Consider the following 23,082-nt stretch of genomic DNA (forward strand, 5'->3'; position numbering starts at 1 on the left):
CCCCAGACATTATGAAATCACACAACCTATTTGCTGCTTTTCAAAACCAGGAGAGTGACTCCCTCATCTCCACAAACACACTTCAGTCTTGCTTCTACTGCTTCTTCACATACAACTTTCCATTACATATTTTAAAATCTCTATGCCAGGCAAAATGAATTAATTCAAAAGTCTTATGGAAAACAGATTCATAAACTTGTGTGATTAATGCTGTGTTTCAGCCTAGGATGGTTTTTCTTTGCACATTAACAGATGAAAGCTACCAGAAATGATGATAAAGCACAGGGCAAGAAGCTCAGGTAGTATAAAAAGTACTCTTCAGTTGACTTAGCATGACTTATACTTTGAGAATCTGGACACGAACCAAGAGGAAGCTTGCCAGCAGAGCTTTTCCTCAGCAACTGTCTCTTAGAGAGGCTGTTGCAATCCCAAATAATTTCCTCTATAAAACCCCTGTTCCAGCTCAGGAGTTCCTTCCTTTTGCTGTAGCAATGAGAAAATGCAACCAACAGCATCAGACCCATCTGTACAAGTAGTTTAACTACACAGATCCATGATTAGTATTTTAATTTGTGCTCTGTGCTTACCAAAGAAGCTTGAGAGCCAGCTTCGATTCATAAGGAAACATATTTTTCAAAGCCATCTGAGCCGACATGTTCACAAAAGAACACTATCTGACTCACTGAAATCGAGATCCTCCTCAGCAATAAAAACCTGGGGAAAGAGAGGATTTGCATCTTGCCCAGGATGTCAACAGGATTTGCTCAATGACAAGAGACACACTGATCACTGGCAGCCTAAACCCAGCACAGCAGGCATCAGCAGTTAGCCCTGTCCTTCTAGATACCTTAGATGTGTTCGTCATTTCCCTCATTTCATCAATTTCATTAAGATGAGAATGCTCACATCAGTAAGCATACACATTTGGTGAAATAAGGTGGCATGATAAGATTGCACTCTGCACTGGAGTTTCACTGCTGGCAGAACGTGCAGCTCTGTGCCATTACTGCCGTGACTTTTGTTCTCAGTACCCCCTGTTAACACACAGATCCCCAGTACACAGTAAATGATGGCAACTGACATGGCAGGTGCCTGAGGCACAGAGAGAAATTGGTGTTAGTGCTCCTCTGCTGCCAGGATACAGCCCAGGTTTGTGGTTTGGGTTGTGGCCATTGAGGAGCCCAGCAGATTAATATTTTTCCTTATTTCCCCCTTCACTGTAGCATTCAATTTCACTAGGTTTATAGCTTGCACAGGAAACTGTACTGCTAAACACAGATGAGAAAAATATATACTACATACAGAAAACATCCTGTATGGACCTTTCAACATCATTTCCAGATATCACATTTTTCTGGTTATAAAACAACTCCTCAGTATCTTCAGCTGTGCATGGTGACATGACAAACCCAACACAGTCATATCAAGGAATTTATCTGTTTCTATCTTCCTTCCTGCCACCAGCTGTATGAGAATAATTTATTTAAAAGCAACTTTGGAATACAAGTATTTTGACCTCAAGTATACCAAGGCACCTCCAGGCAACCTCCTGTCCCCATTGCAGGATCAGCTGAGTATAGACCCATTTCCACCATGACATGAGGAATAATGTCATTTGATCTCAGTCTTTTTATCTTTTCTAATGCTTTTGTCTCTTTTGCCTACTCCTCCTGTTACCTGGTGTGCAATATGTGCCTTAAGAGATCCAGGGTACATTGTCTCAGAGAAACAGCAATTAATTATTAAACCTGTCTCTATAACAGCCTCCCAGGTGTTGAGACAATCTGTAAGCTAAGCACTGATGTTTATCTCTGTAACACGGCACTACTGCATGAAACCTGTCAGCCAAACTGCTGCACAAGCCTTTTCATTTTTGTTCATTTTTATTTTTATGGAATTGCCCTACAATAGAAAAATGCCTATTTACAGAAAAAAAAAAAAAAAAAAAAAAAGACAATCTGTGGTTAAATCCTCCCTTTTGTCCATTCTGGGCAGGCATTTGTCACCATGCAAAACATCACACTGATTTCAGTCCTGTCCTTATCACCTTTGCTGTGTAAGCAGTCAGGAGCTGGAAACCTGGAGCCAGGCTTAGATGCTGCACTTGCCATTTCCAAGCCAGCTCATTTCTTGTGGGATTACACATGTCTACACATCATCTGACTAATTTTAAGGTTGTCCATGGAAGGAGAATGGAGTGGGTGAGGGCTGAGAATCTGCTGCCAGCAAAAGAACCCCAAAATTGTGGGGTGAGATTTTGTACCCTGCAGTTGCCAGATGAACCTTTGGTGATTAGATTTCTTTTGTTTGCCTTTATCAGTATTATTACAGTTATTTTTTTTCATGGTCTGTAGCAACACATTAAAAATCCATTTCAGGGATCTACAACTATTCTCCAAATCACAGTGCAAACAACCTAAAATAAACTTAACCACTAGAAGAGTCCAGGTTTCTTATGGGTTTGTTTCTCATGATTATTTTGAGGTACAAACTGAGGCACTTTTTTTGCGCCTAACTACTGTATCCCCTTATAAATTTTTTTGTATCTTCCAAGATAAAATGTATCTGCTACTTTTCTTTCTGGCATGTGACTTCAGGGTTCCTCTCTGCTCCAGCTGGCTGCCTGCTTGTACAAAACTTGCAGGAATTCAATTAGCTTTAAGCCTACTCTCCAGCAGCCAAATTAAATCAACTGGTGTGTTCAACAGTTATCTGAGGATGTACAGAACATGATCACCCTATTTCCTGAGGAAACCAGGCTAGCAATTCCTACTGCTAAGAGCTAATCACTTGCAATGGATGTATGAAATAAATGGGAAAATGAGAAGATGGCAGAAAGGCCAAAGTTAGGTAATAAGAAGTCGAACATTCCATTGTGCAAGAAAATGAACATTAGTCACAGTACAATGCTGACAGCTGGCACCAGATTTTCTATCAGGCAAGGCATTTAAAGGAAGGATGGGCAGCCAGGAGGGAGGTGGCAAGGTGCCATTTTGTCCCAAATCTTATATATGCAAGGCAGCATGGGGGAAACTCCACTCAAAGGGAGCTAGTAGGAGATGTATAAGCAAAAGTGGTTGTGTCAAATGAGCAGGAATGAGCTTTTCCACCCTGGATCCATGTGCTGATCCAGGGAGACTGACCTGCCTCCATGCTCCATTTGCCCCACAACTTGCCATTCACCCCACCCTTGGCCTGGGGGCTCATCTTCTATCTTTCATGGAAACACTCCTGCTGCCTCAACCCAAATGGAGCAAGGGGATTTACAATTTACTTTGTAAATTCACACAAGAGCAGGTGGAGAGCTGCTGCTCTGGGAAGTCAGCAGACAGTTACTTTTTGCATCGTTTGCAAAAGAGGTGACTGCCCACATTCTCCACAGGGCAAGTGGTCCTGGGGAGGGACTGTGTTTTCAGGCACCTTCTGTACAAGAATGAAATGCTTGCACTTTTCAGTATGGGAAAGGGAGTTAATGTGTCTTGAGAGACATCTCAATGGGTTTCTGGCATTTTCTGGGTTACAGGAGACATCTGGGCTCTCACCTTTCTGCATGGGTAGGTACTGGAGGTTTGGATGGAAAGAAAACCCAAATTTAAAGAACTTCTGTAGCATGTTTTGGCTGAATAAAAAGCAGCAGTGAACAGGTGCCAGTGGCTGAATGGTAGGAAATGTGGGCCACAAGGCCAGAGACAGCACAGAGTACAAGGTTATGTGGAGCTAGGACTACTCACAGGTTTGATTGTTTCACATATCCATAAGGCAATGTCATGTATTTCATTTGATCAGGTGAAGATGAGCCTGGAATAAATAAATGTGAGAATTACTGGCTGAAGCAGTAACAAATCAGACATGTATGCTTTGCCTCTAGAAAAACTGCTCCTCTTCCTCTCTCTGTATCTAGAGCAGGAGCTGGCTCTCACCAGCTCTTCCCCTTTTCTAGCTCTCTGCTATCTGAGCTACCTTGTTCCAGGGGAGCTTTTCCCCCACTGGCTAAGCCTGATGCTTTAAGGCCCATGAGGGCTTTAAAGCTGCTTACAGATTGCAAAGTGACCTTTTTTAGACTTCAGACTGAGATTGACTCACGTGAACTCAGAGTCCCTGAACACGGGTAGCAAATTGTCTTCCATATTTCTAAACTGTCAGATAGTCATTAGCTATAAATAATAAATGTCACGTGGCTTGCAAAATACATATCCAGCCTATTTAAGAATACTTAATGCTTGTGGTAAGTTTTTTGTCTCCAAGTATTTTTATCTTAACTAGTGGTTCCAGCCATTGGCCTCAGAACTGCCTGTAGAAAGGAAGGAGAAAGGTAAATATCATACATTACACTCATAAAAGGTGAAGAAAAGAGAAGGGGTAAGCCAAAGACAGAACTTGGATGAGACCCAGGAGGAATGAGGATGGACTTGTGACACATCAGCCATCATGGTTGCAGTGCTTTGCAGAAAGGCTGTGCTTTATGCCTGCTTGTTGCCAGACATCAGGCAGGAAGATTTTCTGCAAGCCCCATCCTCAGCATCTGGCCTCTGGGAAAGGCAGGACAGGAGGCAGAGTGGGTCCCCACTCCTCCCAGCTGCACCCCAGTGCTGCCATGCCAGTCTGCAAGGCAGGCAGGGGATTCATATCTTGGCTCCACGTGAATATTGCATGATTCCTCTTTCTTCTCTCCAGTTCACTAAGCTCTCATTTCCTATGCCTCTGCTAGCACAGTTCAGGCTGAAAAATAGTCTTCCTAATGCCCAAGCTTGTTTGCTTTCTTTGGGGATGTTTATTTAATATCTCCTCACTAATGAGTCAGGTTTTTTCTATGATCCACAAGGCATCAATATTGCATGTGCTCAGAGACCTGAAGGCTAAGAAATACATGGATGCTAAGCACTGTGTATTTCAAGAGGCAAGTGTTTTGTTAACAGCGACAGCTAAACAAGGCATGGAACAGCCTGAACTTCTGGAGTCAAAGTGAGATCAAAGCACATAAAGGTTAATGGGCAAAATGCCACAGGAGCCATTCTGCACTGGGAATTTATGATTTACAAGGGTACCAGGAAAAGACTGCTTTAATCACTAGATTACACTAAGTGCTTGCCAATTTTAATACAGTAAACCACTATTTTTTTCCTACTTCAGCATCAAAAAACTTGCCTTCTTAAATATAGAAACATATAATCAGATTCTTATCAAATGCTTTCCCCTCCTTCCCCAAGAAAAACATTAATATTATTAATATAACACCATAAAGATCTCTGAGAAAGGGGTGCAGAGGATGGGGGGCAGATTTTACCTCTTCCTCCATGTCCCTATCCTGTTTTGTGCCTCCCATGATTGGAGGCACTTGTCCCATTTGCCTGTGCTGCCCTCTGGGTTATTTTCTGCATCACTTGGAGTTGTCCTCTGAGCACAGAAATCTCCTGATGCCCTCCCTAGTATCCCTGTGTACCTCAGTTGCCCAGCACGCTCCTTGGACAAAAACTTTGCCAGAACAAAGGGGGAGGGGATGTTGGATGTTGGGGAGCCCCCCAACCACATGTCCCTGGTGCCAAGGACATGCCACCCAGAGGGTCACCCCACAGCCAAGGAAAGCTCGGCTGCAGGAGCAGGGCAGCAAGCCCTGGCTCACCAGCTCCTGAAAACAGCATGCTAAAAATTCTATTGTGTGCTTAAATGGTATTTATAGACACCATCAATCACAGAGGTCCTAAACGCATTAAATCAAAATTAGTTTAAAAACCAGTGTTCTTCAAGACTCCTAAAAACAGCTCAAAAAGATGATATCATTATAGCCCTCTCCTAAATTTCATGGTTCCAAGTAGGTCTCTGATGCTCAGCAGGGCTTGGTTTACACTGAGGCTCAGCACCTGACACTGGTATCCACAAAAAAGGGGAACAGAGACAGTAGGAAGCAAACTCAGACTGACCCTTTCTGTTACAGGGAACAGGGCTCACAGCTCCCTTACCTTAATGAAACAAGAGTCAGTCACATGACATCAGTAGAGATTTAGTGTAGAATAAGCTAGAATCAGTCTCACAACCTTCAGAACTGGTAAAACCCAAAAGAGAGCACAAAACCAGAGCCCTATCTCTAAGGCAAGGCAAACAGCTGACCTCTTGCTCTGTTTTTAAACTCAACCTGCCCCTCCCTGTCCCTGACCATAACTGGGCACAGCTGGGTGCTCACTGCTCGCCTCCAGCCGGGGGGAGGCTGCGGCAGCAAACAGAAAACATATGTGAACTACAGACCTTGCTAAATTAGCTGTATGCAGTATTTTTCATTCTTGATGTGGTGGCATTTTAGGCAGGGTTGGAGTGCTCACAGGGGTGCAGTTTCTTTGGCTAAAGCTTGCTTTTTGGCCATCTGAACCTAACTTATGCAGCTGTAGCAGATGTGCCATAGCCAGGGACACAGGGCTAGCAGCAAGCAACCTGTACCCCAGAGCAGTGTGATAGGCACAGCTCCTCAGTCATCAGTGGACATCTATATTGCTACCCTGAGTTTGACTCTTTGGTCTAAAATGAGCTACCCTCTTTAGTTTGGATTTTCCTGGCTACTTGTGGTTTTATTTATGTTTACCAATTCATCAGTGCTGCTTGCAAAAATAAGATAGCCCTTACAAGCTATTCTCAAGAGAAGAAGCATTTTACATTCCGAGTTTTACTACAGCATTGGTACTAGAAGCAGAAGTAAGGCATAAGTTAGTGTGTCTCCTTGCAGTAATGCTGCTTATTTGCTGCATAACTAACCTACAAGAGTGGAGGAATATTAAGTACCATGTAGACCACTGATTTTCCTATTCATGCAAAACCTCTACTGCAAGTTTAGGCAATGCCTATACCTATCATGCAACAGAGTAAGATGTGATGCAGTTTGCTTTTTCTTCAGTAATGTAATTTGTTTCTATCCCCTCCTCAGCTCCTCCTTTTTTTTTTCTTTTTGGTTACTCTTCTGCAGAAAGTCAAACCACAGGCAGCTTTCTTCTACAAACAAATCCAATTAGCTAAGATTGTGGATGGATTAAGATTTAAGACTCTACAGAGATGCCTGGATGGAAACCCTTTACGTTAGCTAGTTCTTATTCAAAAACAAACAAGGATGGAGGACAGCACCACATTTAACTTGGGGACTGGTGGGTGGAAACCACCAGATAATTAAAGATGTCTCTTTATCACCCTTGAAAAGGGAGGGTCAGATAAGGCAGGATATGACCCATAACCGGCAAGGACAGGTATGTAGGTCACCATGTCACATGGAAAGACACCGAGCAGAACCTGAGCAGCAGCCTGCACACAGTGGCCCAGATCAAAGAAGGAATTGGGGACACCTTCACAAAGAGCTCTGCCCATGGATCAGGGAACAGCAAAACAAAGAAAAACACCATACCCAGCTCTCTTCTCCCTCTGGAAAGGCAAATGGTCATCTTGGCTGCTGTCAGGAGATAGCTGGTGAAAGAAAAAAAACCTTTAATGAAGAATTCCTGGGATTTTTTTAGGGCCACAAATAGGGGGACAAACAGGTGCAGGGAGTATGCAGACAGCTGCATGTACAGTACAAATGACTTCTGCTTGATCCCACTCTTCCTGGAGTTCTTTTATCCAGAAATCTGTCAAAGTGAGGAGAAGGAAACAAAGATTTCTCTCCTAAGGCATGAAACACAAATGAGGCAAATGGCAGGACTAATACAAATGTTTCAGCCATTTATTTTTTGGGAACAGGTTAGGAGAGATCTGAATCCAGCTTCAGCAGGGTGAGCCATCAACTAGTCTGCAGCTCTGGCTGAATAGCTGCTACTGCTCTTGGAAATAAAAGTTGCCAGCATGTAGATGCCAATAAAGTCCACATGGTCAGCTAAAAGTGATTGCATGAGAGAATGCTGGAGGAGCAGCCACCCAGCAGGAGTCACTAAGGGTAGAAGTGCTGACAGTCACTTCTCCACTGCTTTCTAGTGATGACTGTTCAGATCCATGTGACTCCAGGAGGCACCGTGCTTGTCACCTGCCCGGCAGTTCCCTTGATTACACGGTGTTGCACAGCAATAGTATCTGACTATTTCCCTGCATCAAGACCTGGGTATTTCAGGACACGGTATTTCAGATAACTGTTTATACAGTAACAGCTGGCTGCAATGAAGTCATCAAGTGTTTCTGAGGTTACTTAGTACTGCAGAAAAATCGAACAAGAATCTGCCTGAGCTCCATAAACATGGTCTGTGTCCCAAAGGGTGCCACAAAACCCATGAAAGTGGCAAGGGCTCAGCACTGCAGCAGAAGTTGCTTTGGGTGCTAGCAACCCAAATTTTGGCAGTCTTTATCTAACCAGCTTGATTACTGGGGGAGAATCCTAACGCTGCAAAAGCCTCTTTTATGATGAGGGTGATGAAACACTGCAGCAGGCTACCTAGAGAAATGGTAGATGCCACACCCCTGGACACACCCAAGGTTGGGTTGGACAGGGCTCTGACCAGCCTGATCTGGATGAAGATGTTTCTGATCATTGCAAGGTGGTTGGACAAGATGACCTTTAAAGGTCCCATCTAGCCCAAATATTCTGTGATCTCATTGCATCAGCTATTCATTCTGCCCTCATCAGGAAGGTCTCTCTACTTTTGCTGCTACCACCTCTGAGCAGAATGCTGCCCGTTTATCAAGAATATCTGCCACCAACTGAACTTATTAGAGGATAAGAGCTGTCTTGTTTGAATGCTGAGTTTGAAATGCATATTTTTTTCTTTACATTGTAATAGATCTGAATGTTGCATTCCCTGGAAAATAATTGTTTAGGATTGATCATAATGGAGAAACAATGTTTTTTAGAGTCTGCCTGTAGAGTTTTTGTGTCATTATGAAAACAAATATTTTATATGGAAGAAAGAAATTTATTTTTTAAAGTCTCCAAAAGTGAAAGCAAGACACTTCACTACCATCCAAACTTTGCAAAACATTAATTCTCTAGAACTGTGTTTTTTACTGGCCTGCAATAGCTGTAATTGAGTATTGGTTTTCTGCCCAATGCTAATCAGTATAGCAATATCCAACAAGGCATGCGGAAAAATTATATCACATCATATGGGCAAAAATGTATTTATAATGTATTTGTAATGGCAAAAGAAGGTTGATAAATGTAGTTTACTCCAGGAGGGGTGGTATGAGAGATCTGTAAAAGGCTGGTGAGACCCAGGTGAGCCTATGCTAAAAGAACTGAAGGAAGAGCTGTACCATCAAAACTCTCCTAGGGAATAGTAGACAATATGAAAATATTAGATTAGGCACAGAGTGGTCATTTTGAGCAACTTTGCATTTAAAATTGCCAAGCAAGCAGAAGGTTGAGAGTGACCAGGAACACAAAACCTGGGTTCCAGCATTAGCAAGTCAAATTGTGAACTGGCGTCAGGAACCCAGTGATGATTATGTCATGAATTTCACAATATTTGGTGCAGTTTCCTACAGCTCTTGCTCCTGCAACTGTTTCCAGCCTTGAAAGTTTAGAAAGTATTAACCAAGCACTTCAAACAAAAAAAAAGTAAATAAAAAAGCACATCAAACTAATTATTAAACTGCACCAAACTCTCAGGGTTTTCCAGCAGATAGCTCATACTGTGTGATGGTCTGAGTTGAGCTGATAGTGCTGGCTGCTCAACTGGAGAAAATTTGATTTTCTTGAGGGGAAGGTGACTAAGAGGGAGTATCTGTTTTTAAAGATAAGAGGCTAAAATACAGTGGCAGTGTGGTTGGTAGGAAGGAATAGCTGTAGTCTTCATGTGGCTTTTTTTTTGTCTGTATGAGAGATGGAGCTAGGAGAAAGACTAAAAGTGGACCCTAGCTTTCATGACAATCTTTACTTGCTCCCCATCTCTTTCATGCATTTCTTACATAGCACTGCAGAAGTTTTTGGACACCTGGGAAATGGATCACTAACTGGGATACATATACACATATACATGTGTGTATATATTCATATTTATCTGTATATGTGTTTTGTAAATATCTGCAACCCTTTAGTCACCTTGGGCCTTGTAAGAAGCAAAAGCCACAACATGCAAGAGGTACCAAAATAAGAATGTAGCTGCCACAAATCCATCTTTAATCCTCCTTTAATTACACGGGCCAGTGGGGCATTAACGCTGAGACAGCACCGTGCTGCAGAGAGCTCCAGCAAGTGTAAAGGAAGCAGCAGCACCTGATGGTGCAGGACTCTACAGGACAGTGTGAAGTGAAGGCTGTAATTAGGAAACCACTTCATTGTGAAGCAGGCAGCCCAGTGAAAGCAGCTGCTGAGACCAGCTGACTGCATCTGTACTGACAATAGCCTGCTAGCATCATTAATATCTGTCATTGTTTTCTCCCCCACCCCAGCTCATCTCTGAGTGCATAGAGTGAGGTAACCTCCCCACACCATAATGACCAAAATCCTCAGTGAATTGCTTTGCTGAGAACTGCCCTGAATTTCTGTGTTGTGATGGCCACTATGTCGGGTGTGGGGGGGAGGATTTAATCTCTGGGCTCACCTATGGCAAACAGCCAAGAAAGGATGGCTGCATCCTACTCCTGCTTCACACCCGCTCCCTCATGTGTGAAGGACATGGAGCAAATACAGAAAATACAACTAGGCAGTGATAGATGCAAAGGAATAGACTATGCTCAATCCCAGCAGAAAGATAACAAATGCAAGGCACTTCCACAGAGCTCTTCCTCAGCAAGTTTAAAATGCTCCTCACACACCTCAGTGAATTCATCATTCCTAGCTCTTCTGAGAGGGGGTCAAAGTCCAATGACCTGTTGTCCTCTCAGGAAGACTGGGGCAGAAGGAGAGAGCCAGGTGCTTCTTTGAGGCCTGACACATGTACAGAAAATGAGTCTTCTAACTTTCAGTGCTTAATTCTGAAAAATTTAGCTTATATGCCTCAAAAAGACTTTTGAAAATCCCTCACTGATCTGCTCCTTGCATCTGGTACCCCATACTTTTTCCTCCATGAGGGTATTTTGTGCAGTTTGGCTTGGAGAAGCTGACAGCTTCTCTGTGTATGCTGATGGACCAGCCCCCTCCTTTTCAGCTCAGCTGTTAATGCAAGTGGAAATACATCCAGGAAGAAGTTTGCCCTCTTGCTGCCCTTGATGCACCTAGAACGAGCCTACCGCATTTTGGGTCTCCAGAGCTCTCCGTCTAGCAGCTTGTGAAAACATTCTGAATTTACTACCCTTTTAACCAGCAAAGAAAATAAATCTTCCTTGCCATAAATGCTAATGTTGGTGCACTGAGAAATCCAAAGGGAGGCTGCAGAGGGAGAGAGAAACATTCCCCATGCGATGATTAAAGTGCCAGTTCATGAAAGCTGACGTCAGCGCATGCTTTCAGGGTGGCAGAGCACTTTGCATTTATCCTTTCCTTGTTTGTGCTCCATCTGGATGGGCTCCAGTGAAAAAAAAAAAACAGAGAGAAAAGGAGAAGCTAATGCCTTTCTAATACACTGCTGAATTCCTTTGGTTCCACACAGGGAGCAGGCTCTGAACCATCTAGATTCCGCCTGCCCAGTTTGGTGAGATAAAAGAAACCGAAGGCAGCCGATGCTCAGGCCAAACGAAGTCATAATTAGATTGTCATAGCAAACAGTCAGCTGGGGCAGCTCAAAGGAAGACCAAAGGAGAGCACATGGGCAAATAACATCTTAGGATTTGATAACTTGCAGGGAGAGCCCTGTTTCTCATCAAGAAGATTCATCCCAACTCACAACAGCTTTCATATAAAGTTATGAAATTTTGAAACTCAAAATTAAGCTACACAAGTAAGCTACAAGTTTCTGCTAAATATGGTCTGGTGGGAAGACACCCAGGAGCAGTTCCCCAACTCCATGGTTGGGAGACAGGATAAGCACAGCCAGTACTAGGCTTCCTATTGAAGCAGATTTTTCTTCCCCAGGACAGAGTAGCACAGGGAGAGCCACAAACTCTCTCTTTCCATAACTTTTAGTTTTATTTCTGAGCTGCTATTGGAGTCAGTGGGAAAAGCTTACCCAATCACTATGGTCACACACATGCTGCAACTGCTCCAACAAGTACACTGCAGGGTTTCTTGCTGAAGATGGCTGCTGATAATTTGGTTTTAGAGCTACACACTGGTACTGTCAGGCAGCAGGGATGATTGTGCACAACAGTGGTTTTGGTCTGTGGTCACTCTCATAGCTAGCAAAATTACTTGGTACAGACAGATCATGTTGATAAATACAGGAGTAGCTTAGCAGTGAAGCTGCCTCTTAAGCACTTTAAATAATAGCTTTGCATTTATTGGAACTATTCAAAAGAAACAACTTTTCTTTCTCCTCAGACATGCTGATGATTTAGTGTTGGTTCCCATCCAAAAGTCAGGATGGCAATATAAAAAAAATCAAAAGGTTCCAAATCAGTAATATTTTTCAGCTGAAAAGTAAGTCAAAAGGCATACGTCCTGCATTGCTGAATATTCTGAAACTAAATAGCCTTTGAAATAACATTCTGAAATGAAAACTTGCACTTCAGGTCCAGTTTTCCCCATCATTTTTCTTTCATCAAGTAAAAAATGAAAGACAGACCAACATTACAAGAAAAAAAATCTCAGTTTCATCAACCTAATCTCTTCTCAATAGGAACCACTTTTTTCTGTTCTGGAGGACACACTACCAACCATGTAAACAGATCAGACATCCCTAAAAATCCCGACTCTTCCTACTCTGCTCAGTGGGCAAGGATCCCTTCAGAGCTTGGTGCAACCTGCAGCCCTGCACCTTGCAGGCTGGAGGTGGAACCTGCAGCTAATTACTGGGTGTGGGAATGCAAGTGGGAGCACGATGGGAGGGAGGGCAGTGAATTTTCCCTGTGTCTCCCTTCCCCACCCCTACTGAGTGCCCCGGGTTCCATCGCAGGGCTGCCCAGTGTCTGTGCGTGAACAGGGAGCATCGGGGCAGACCCCAGCCCCAGGGGAGTTCCCTGCTCCCCACCCCTCTCTCCCTCTGGAACAAACTGCCAATATTTTGCCAAATTTGCATTCAATCTGTGGTGAAAAATAGGCGTTAAGCTGGCACAGCCACCAGTCTCTCTGTGTTAGTGATCGAGTGATAAGTTGAACAGTGCTTACACAACTGGGCTGTGTCTGTGCAGTCAGGACTGCTGGGTTTAATCTCCTGCTCAGTCACTGACTCATCAAGTAGCCTGGAGAACATCATTTCACCTCTCTGCACATAAATTTCATCATCTTTAGCTGGGGAGGTAACAAGGCTATCTCACAGGAACGTTAAGACACACAAATTACCCTCATGAATATTTGTAAAATTCTCCAGCTGATGCTTTGACAAAGGCAATACGTTTTTTGTTGTTGAATAAGCAACAGCGAGGGGAATGTCCTAATTGTCAGGCTGGCTTATTTACTTACCTGGTACCAGAGATTTCTGGCAGCTGTGACAAAAGGATGTCTCAGGTAGGGGAAAGGGTGAAGAGATTGCTTGACTCCTGCAGTAGGAGCAGCAGCAGGAAAAGGTCAGCTCAAGCCACAAAAACAAGTACGTGATAGATAAATGTTGTGTCAAAGGCTAAGTGGCATTTGTGGCATTTTCAGCTCAGATGCACAAGCAGCTTATGTAGATGACACAGTGATGCAATAGGTATGTCTAATCCTGTTATCAATGTTCCCCACAGTGCCATGTAATTTCTTCAGAGTACATGCTGAACTCTGGTTTTGGACTTTAGAAGCACTTAGATAGCTGAAGTTCTGCTTTTGCACCTTCCCACAGGTGCCGTTTCTCTTGCCTACAGTGAGGATCTCAGTGTCTGTCCTCCACCTGGGGCTGTCTGGGAAGCACAGCCTGGGTATGTCAGCACCTCTGATCCCCAGAGGGTCTGGGATGAATCCTCAGGGACAGACATGATTCATGCAGTCACTCACTTTGGCTGTGGGATGTTTAGTAGCTGCTGCAACCCAGGCCCTAGAGGCTGTACTTGCAGACAGACAAGGTTTCTGAGGGTTCCAAAGTCTGTGCTGAAGTAATAAAAGATGGTTGCTGAGAGAGCTAAGGAGAGAGACATCCTGGAAACTTTCAAAAGATGCACCCTTGATCTTTGTTGTCTAATCTATCCCAGTTGTGTCCTCCCCACTCACTCCTAACTCCCGTGTTTTTCTTTGATCTGAAAACTGATTCAGAGGATACCTGTGGGCAGCCTGGCAAGAGCAGGTAAATCCCTCGTGGGTGGAGCAGAGCTGCTGAACCAGGCAATTCCTGTGTCTTTAACCAGTGCAAGAACACAGAACGTATCTTCTGCCTCATCCACCCACTGTGAAGCCCTTACACAAGGCCCATCTTCCCTGCTGCTGTTGAACTGAACAACAGCTGAGCAACCCTGGCTGCTGCTTCACTTTGGGATTCTCCCCTATCACTACCTAAGCCCATGGGGCCCTCAGGTGGTGCTTTCCATCACCTAAACAACACCTAACCTTAAAGGGCTTTCCTCCATGGCTAGTTTTTAACACCAAAAGAAATTTTTATAAAATCCTTGATGGTTAAGATAGAGATACTTTGAAGGTATCATGCTCCTTTTCTTCAGAGCCATAATAATTTCACACCAATGAGAAAGCACTCTTAGGCATCTGGAAGCAGCTGGCTTCTCCAGCTGAAATAACTCACTCCAGGGTCAGCCCATGGATCAGTGGCAGGAATTCCTGACTGCCTCTCACAGAACCATGTCCCTGCAGCACCCCTAGTCCAAAGGGACTATCAAATCCTTCTTACAGGGAAGCAGAAGGCCTGGAAACTAAAAGCACGCTACCACAGAAAAACATTCATGGATCCCATGCTTCATCCAACAGAGAACATTTGCACACTTCAATACCCAAATTCTACAAATCCTGCTGAAGGCCTGCAATTAGAGAAAACCCATACAGTTCAGCAAATGATGTTTTCTCAGTGAACTTAATGCAGTAATGACTTCATCATGAGTGACAATTTCATAGATCACAGAAATGGAAAGACATAAGGAAACTTCCATAGCCAATGAGTGGTTCCAACCACCCCTTAAATAAGCTCACCGTGTTTATTAGCATTTATTTTCTAAAACTGCTCAAGTCCTGTGTTTTTTCTGTCTTTTGCATTGGGGTACTGTTCTCTCCAATGGTCAGCACCAGAAATTTTTTTTGTTTCTGCTAGAATGGCCATCAAAAGCATCTAAAGTCAACAATTTTCAAAACAAGCATGAGAAATCTACCATTCTCAGAAAGATGGTGAAACATCTGATATCCACCAAAGTTAAGTGGTGGCAAGGACACTTAAATGGAAGATATTCAGCAAGTGCTGAGATAAAACGTGCCAGTCTTTCTTCCTCCTTCTTCCACCACCCCCTTTTTCAATACAGACTCCTGGACTCCTGCTGGAGATGCTTCTCAGGTCCATGGTTGAGCAAACCAGGTACTTGGAACAGAATATGTTTTAACACAATAATTCGCAGGAACATCCCTCCCTGTTGTGCTCAAAGATCTATGATACCTAGAAAATTTGTTTTATTTAAGTAATATATAAACTACTTCATGAATAGACTTTTTTGTCCTGCTGGCCCCAAAATCCCAGATATCCTCCTTCTAAAAACAGAAGGGGGTGCTTGTGGGGGGAGAAGAGCAAGCACTGTAAATCTATGATCCTCCGATAGCAAATTCTTTAAGTTTTCCAGGAAGCATAAATCACAAATATGAACAGCTGTAAAAATCCAGAGCTTCTCCTTTCTTTAGGTGGAGTTGTTTCACCTCGGTGATTTAACAAAATATCCCTCAAAGTAACAAAACTCTTGCCCAGCTGTCCCAGGCTATCACATACTGCCTAGTTGTTAAAATGACATAATTTGTCGTTAGCACATCTCACCACCTAGAAGGTGGTGGGAGGAAACATTTAGCAATCTGCAAAGCTGCGCTAAATTCTCTGCAGATGTTTTTTCTGAACTTTCCCTCTCTTCTTTAAGTTCACTGAACACCTAAACTGGATTTTGGGGCAAACTGACCCTAGACCTTACAAAGCAGAATGCAGGCACTGTACCATGATGAGAGGAAGGTCCATCAGCAGCAACAAAGAAGGCCAGAATTTAAACTCCAGAACTGCTGAAGCTGCAGGCAAACATTTGCCAACACTTGTCAGGCTTCATCTCTTCCCTGTTTGAAGAACAGATTATTTCTCAGGACCAGGGAACAGTGTAATATTTACTCCGAATGTCCTTCTCAACAACCTGAGCTGTTGGCCAGTACCCACAAAGGTCCTTTGGATAGTGACCACTCATGTGGGCTGAGCTGTGGCTCTTCTCCAGGGGAAGCATTCATAAAGCCTGTTTTCTCAGGGTGTTAGAAAATCACAAAGAGGTTCTTTTCAGTGGTGGGCAAGACCACCACTGGCCAAAGCAAAATCCTTGGCTAAAATGGCATCCAATTGATCCATTTTTCCATTAAGATTTAAAGTTTCTTCTAAGCCTCTCCTCTTGTGCTTCAGTAGGCAATCTGTCTGTTCAGCATCCACTGAGGCAAAACGCCATGAGGACATTTGAAACCAAGGGCATGTCCTTACAGAAAAAAAAGGAGGAATGGACAACTGACAGATAAGATTACTTCCTGATTTAACATGATACTGAATGCAAAGTATCCAGACCTAATTGGTTGTCATTCATTCCAGATCCATGTTACCTTAATAAACATGGAAGGAACGTTCAGCAGTAACATCTTCACGGAAATTATTTTGCTTGTGGAACAGCTGCAAACTGCATAGTTCCTGATTTATTTTTTTAATGCCAGTGCATTTCACCACATACTTGAGTCTACAGAAGAAAGATGCCAGAAGATACTTCCATAGACTAAATAAAAACATGCCAGTTCCTCTTCCAGCTCCTACTGTATTTGTGCATTAAAGAGACACTAAAGCTACAGAAAGCAGGGGAAGTCTCCTGTTGCATTACCAGAACAGAGTCAATACAATTAAAGATTGATGGTTTCCTGGTTTCCAAAAGCATCATTAAAGGCAGCATTCCTTGCAGGGCTAAATGCTGCAGGGAACTGCAGCTCACCATTCAAAAGCAGAATCACCCAGGCTCCTGCACAAGAATTATTTCCACTCTAGAATCCTTCAGGACAGAGAATGAGCTAAGAGACATCTTTCCTCTCACTTCCCAATGGGCTGCCCTTCTTACAATTTAAGTTTTAGAAGCTCAGAACAAAATTTAGCTTTCTAAGTGAGAAAAGCGGACATTTAGTTATTCTAGCAGGGGGCACAAGCATGAAACCCAAGAAGCACTTGTACCCACCTCTAGGCAGGACAAGCCTGACGTGAGAGACTGAAGCATTTTGTAACTCTAACTCACGCTCCAGGACTCCCATGCATGCACACATTATTTGGAAAGGTAAATCAGTTCTGAACTACTGTTCTTGAGTTTCCTTTGAAATACCTAGTACTGATGAAAGGTTCTGTAGAGAACTATTATCTTTTTACTTCTTCCCAAGCCAAGAGTTGTATGAGCAGTGCTATCAAATTTCCTAGTAGGGAAGACAACTTACAAGAACAACATTCAGGGATGAGAGGACATAGCAGCCTTTCAATATTTGCTCAGCTTCCTCACACATGAGGCTTATATTTTTCCAATGTGTCTGAGGCATAGATGCCATGGAATACACTGAAGTCTTGTCTCTTGGTTGGAGGTCATGCTTGCTTCCATTTCCCAAGCTAAATAAATTCCAGGTAGGTACTTAATGAGGCACAGTTAAGACAGGGATGGGAAGAGCAGCCTTGTGCTGCACTGGAACAAGATGCAACTGCTCCTGGTTCACATTCTAAATATATTCCCATTTTGTGCTGCATGTAGAGCTCACAGACACTTTTATTTATGCAGGTAAATAAAATTCCTACTATTAACAGCCCTACCTTTGAGAGCAGATCAAATAACAGGTGACTGCAACTACAGCCCCTGAAACCTGACTATGAAAGTTGTACTCTGCCCACCTATTTTTATCTTAGCAAGGACACTGATAGAAGTGAAATGGAAGAAGAAGTCTGAACACCTTCTGCATGCAAAATAATAAATTTAGGAAACCCAGAATACTTTCTTCTGGGAAACATTATAATTTTCTACTCATTTGCATTTCTGGAGTGGAAATGTAGTACACGTTACAAAAAATTGCACAAGTGCAAACCTCACTTTGGCTTCAATAAAATTAAAAAGGTTATGTATTTAACACAGGAAATAAGAAAGATATTGGGAAATAAGATCATGCAGATCTTGTGAAGAACCTTTTGTTCTCATAGATCATATGAATTGGCCTGCAGACTTAAAACAAGGAAAGTCTAGTTTCAAAAAACGATGGTCTCTGAACTCCTGATTAGAATTTAAAAAACAAAATAAAACAAAAGGTGAAAAACAACTTTGCAAACTCTTCTGTTGATAATAACCTTGGAGTCTCCAGCCTGGAAGACCTGAACACAAGAAAAGGTCCTATGAGAAGGGTTAAGCCAAGCTTGTTTGCAGGTACCACATTTTTACTTACTTACTAGATACTAGTGAATAAATCACTAGTGAATAAATCACAAAAAGACTCATTCTGAAACCAGCTCCCATACAGGGGAGGGCAGGAGGATACAAGACTGTCCCTGGGCTATTTAGCCCTGGAGGAGAAGTGGCAGATACAGCCTAGCTCTGACCCAGTCCCAGATGGAAGGAGCCTGGAGTCAAAGGCAGTGCAGAGTTATTCTATCTGTGCTGCCCAGCACTGCACCAGGGATACCCTATGGATCCAAGTTGTTCAGAAACCAGTTTAAAGATGTTTCCATGGCATTGTACTTGCCCATGAAGAATCACTGCAGCACCTTTAACACAATGGTCTTGCTGGAATATAATATGAGAAACTGCAGCTGCTGTTTATCTCAGTCACATCTCACTATTGGAGAATACCAGGTTGCAATCACAGACTTGTCTCTAACATTTTAAATGGAGGTTTATAAGAGAAAAGGACAGATGCACAATTAAGAAGCCAAGATGCACGAACAGATGTTCTTGCTTTGTGCAATTGAGTAATATTCATGAAACAGAGAATTGGACCCCAGAATGAAAAAGCTTTTAACACTTTGTCCTGGTTTCAGCTGGGATAGAGTTAATGTTTTTCATAATAGCTGTTTCAGTGCTGTGTTTAGAATTTCATATGAGAATAATGTTGATAATAAATCAATATTTTAGTTGTTGCTAAGTAGTGCTTACTCTAAACCAAGGACTTTCCAGTTCCCTGTGCTCTACCAGCACGAGAAGCCGGGAGTGAGGATGGCCAGGATAGCTGACCTGAGCTGGCCAAAGGGACATTCCATGCCGTAGAAAATCATGCTTACTATATAGAGTGGGGGAAGAAGTCCAGGAGGGGCTGATTGCTGTTCAAGGACAGGCTGGGCATCAGTCAGTAGGCAATGAGCAATTATAGTGTGCAGCACTAGTTTTTCTTGAGTTTTATTCCTCTCTCTTTTTTGTTATTTCCCATTTAATTTCAATTATTATTATTATTACATTTTACTTTATTTCAGTTATTAAAACTGTTCTTATCTCAGTCCATGGGTTTTACTTTCTTCCAGTTCTCCTCCTCATCCCCGTGGGGGGGACTGAGGGACTGAGTGAACAGATGTGTGGTACTCAGTTGCATGGTGGCACGAAACCACAGCATTACTTCGAACTTCATCCTCCACTGACTGGTCCACAGAAGATAACTCTAAAATACATTACTGATCGATGTTATTTGACACAAAAATCCCTGGGCAACCAAGAAGCTTCATTCATATCCAAGAGGCTTTTTGTTCTGCCACTCTCTGAGTCACAGCAGAGAGCAGCCTCATCAGAGAAAGATGTTTGTTCCACTTGTGTTACAGAGGGGTTGTTTTCATGTTGTTTTCTGTGCGAGCCTTACGTTGGTGCTTCTTGGTTCCTGTTCGTGACACAGCCCAGCCCAGTAAAGAACCCACCAGGACCCCAGCTACTGCAGTCACAATGACAGCCCAGTAGGGGACTGAAGATTCTGTGTTCTCCAAGTTGACATCTGAATTTCCAAATCCACTGTTTCTTCGCGTGAAAAGAAAAGGTTTCTCCTACAAAGGGAGAGCAAAGGCTTTATTGACCACAGATCACTCCACAGGCAGCATTCCAACAATATGCCACTATCCCTTCTCAGAGAAGAATGGTGGATCTTTAGACAATCAGCTGATTTTGCCTTCTCTCTATCTTAGCCCAAACACTCTCCTGCTCTATTGTCTGAAAATTTCAAGAACACAAAAAAGAAGCCACCTCAGAATCATGAGTGGTGGCATCACTTCCTAATTTACTTGCTGCAAACAAGCAAATGGAAATACAACAGACTCATTAGAACTAGCTTTAATGAAAGGCTTTCCATTGCAGTGAGGATAAAGCTTTTTGTCTTAAATCTTAAGTAGATTTCCCTGTCTGTAACAAAACAGGAAAATATATTTTAGTTATTTGAAACCTTCACAAAGGTACTCTTTTAAAGAGCTCTAGCAGTGTGAAGAAAGGAGGAAAAAATAGAGGTAATTAATGGAGAGAGCACCTTGACCTTTACTTACAGGGTTTGGACACTTGAGTTTTGATCTGTCATGGGTAAAGTTGTTGTAAGTCTGCTTTTCACCAACTGGCTCCAGCTGAAGAAGAGAAAAGCAATGTTAAACTTAATGATGAATCTTTTCCTTCTCAGACTCTCTTGATTCAGACAGTTATAACTTCTTATCCAATTTTTGTTGCTTGCAGGAACAAAGAAGTGTGGTAGAAGGAGCAAAGTTTGCAAACATTTTAACAGTTGTGAACAGAAGACATTGAGAATCTGATGTACTGGCTGCAGAATAACTCCCTCAGAAGCAAGGAATAGGATAACTTTTCTTCCTTTTGCATTGCTCTGAATACAATGCATTTTAAATGTTCAGCTAAAGCAAAGTGGTTCACTATTACACCCAGTTCTGCCATGTACTTGTCTCAAATGGCAATGGAAAGGAAAGGAAAAAACCCACATGACAGATGTTAGACATATTACTTAGCACATTACTTACACAAAGGTGCCTAGGTGTCATGGTGATGGGAGTTACTTCAGAAATTACAGAGTTACAGAGAGAGGATGGGACAACTTAACCTTTTCAGTCTGCACTCAGACAAGAAATTCCCTGGGAATTTTAGCTGAGGCTGGCTTCACAATCTTGCAAGAAGTGAGTTACAGAGAGATTTTTATATTATCAGTTGGCAGCTAAGTTGCAATAGCTGACCATAAGGCTCACCCTGAGCCCATTTCCAACCCAACATAAAATGTGCCCAGGCTCATAGCAGGCAGTTGTGCTTGGCTAGCAGTGCACATACCACTGGTTGCCATAGTTAAGCTAACAAGTAGAGGCTTGCTCAGTCATGTTAACTGAAGTGTTTACAGCTGTTGTATGGGCATGCCTGAAGTAATGACTACAAGATTGGTCCATAGAGAACTGCAAAGTTGTCATCCAGCACTTCTGGGAATACATTGCAAAGGAAGGCTGTTGCTTCTGCTATTGTCCATACAGGCATTTACTGTCCTCAAGGGATTAAAGTGTCAGCTGCATACTGAAGAGAAACAATAGAGCAACAAGACCCATACGACATGGAAAAAAAAAAAATTATCGAGAATATTCTCATATGGAAACACTGAGAATACTTTCTCTCTCTTGTTCATTTTTAATAAAAAATTTTAAAAAACAGAAAGAAGCTAGCAAAGACTGAAAAATAAAAATATATGAACCACAGAAAATATAACCAGGGAAGGGAAGATTATAAGCAAAACTGTATGCCAAGTTTTGCTGATTGTTGTAGGGTCCTGATGGACTCTTTTATGACTCCTAATCACTTGGCCCACCCACCAGCTAATGCAGTGAAGACTGAATTTGGTAGTTTTTTTGTACTTAAAGGGAACAGCTCTGTTATTTGTACGATGTGTGGCTCATATCTTGCAGCATTCTGCCTGAGGTGCAACTGGTTATTTATAGATAATTGTAATTCTTCCCATTCTTCTGCCAGGGCACTTGGTAAGGATTCTGGCACAGAGCCCAGACAAAAGATGATAAAATGCAAAATTCTGTAACCACCCATGCTTACTTATCTCTATGCAATCTGTTCTTCAGGAGCATTAGCTTCTGGGCTTAGAAGATGACACTATCCTCAAGTCCATGAGCATACAGGACAAGTTCTGGAAGAAACCCACAGCTCCTCTAGAGCATGCGGCAAGCATGGAGGCAGAACACAAACCAAACCCTCTGTCCACGTCTCTCTTCACCTCGGCCAAACACCTGAGAAGGTGGGTTTGGGACCAGGGGAAACCCCTTAAGACTACAGAGTCCTCTGACCTGAGAGAGCCCGAGCACATTTTGTTTTGTACAAAGCCAAAACAGCAAAGAACATTATGGCAAGGGAGAGACTGTAAGCCATCCCAGTCCCTGCATACCCCCACAGTGGCCAGGCACAGTCTGGCCCTTTATGTGCACTGACAAGAATCCATGTCATTTGGCCCTACGCCTGCAGCCTGCCGAGCTTTTCAGGGAACAGGGAAACAATACAGCCTTACAGTAAGCCTGCACAGCCTTGCCGTACAAGGACTGCAAGGGAAAAGCAGGGATGTGTTACAAGAACTAGATTTAAATAGTAAACAGTAATGTCTGCAGTTGGCATCGACCAACAGATCTCTAAGGGAGGGAATAGTTGTGCTTTGCATCAGTAAGAACCTGATCCCTGCCACCCAGTAGAAAGCTTTGTGTCAATATCCATTTATGCGTAGGAAATGAGTGACAGTCTGGACAGAAAAAAAACCTCTGGTGGCATAGGAAAAAAGGCTGATGGTGATTCACGAATGAGTAATGGCCAATAGGAATACCACATGGTAACAGAAACCCAATTTAAGACCGCCATATGCCCAGGTACTGTCCCTTTTTTTTTTTTTCCTTGAAATCCTCAGCCATGCTCAATTTGAATTTTTCTACATTTGCCTGGGTTTCTGGTCCACCATTAGCCCTGTTTGAGCCATGAAGCAGAGTGAAGCCTACCAGGCTGCTGTCATCTGGA

General features: G+C 42.8%; 2 protein-coding genes across 2 annotated transcripts in view; both read right to left on the reverse strand.

The window, feature by feature from the left end:
* Nucleotides 1-963: 963 nt before the first annotated feature.
* Nucleotides 964-23,082, reverse strand: part of FOSL2 (FOS like 2, AP-1 transcription factor subunit) — a 130,445-nt gene continuing 108,326 nt past the window's right edge. Inside the window, exon 5 of the transcript XR_008483198.1 lies at nt 964-974. The gene's annotated coding sequence lies outside the window, so the exon portion shown is untranslated. The remainder of the gene's footprint in view (nt 975-23,082) is intronic.
* The window catches only part of PLB1 (phospholipase B1), a 77,334-nt gene continuing 73,877 nt past the window's right edge, over nt 19,626-23,082 (reverse strand). Inside the window, exons 58-59 of the mRNA XM_054279689.1 lie at nt 20,583-20,657; nt 19,626-20,093 (exon numbers count right to left, since the gene is read on the reverse strand). Of these exons, the coding sequence (XP_054135664.1) occupies nt 19,872-20,093; nt 20,583-20,657 (297 nt within the window). The 3' untranslated portion in view covers nt 19,626-19,871. The remainder of the gene's footprint in view (nt 20,094-20,582; nt 20,658-23,082) is intronic.

Source organism: Melozone crissalis, unplaced genomic scaffold (genome assembly GCF_028551555.1).
Source record: "Melozone crissalis strain CALT ecotype California unplaced genomic scaffold, PUWL_Pcris_2 ptg000027l_1, whole genome shotgun sequence".
NCBI classification, from domain to species: Eukaryota; Metazoa; Chordata; class Aves; order Passeriformes; family Passerellidae; genus Melozone; species Melozone crissalis.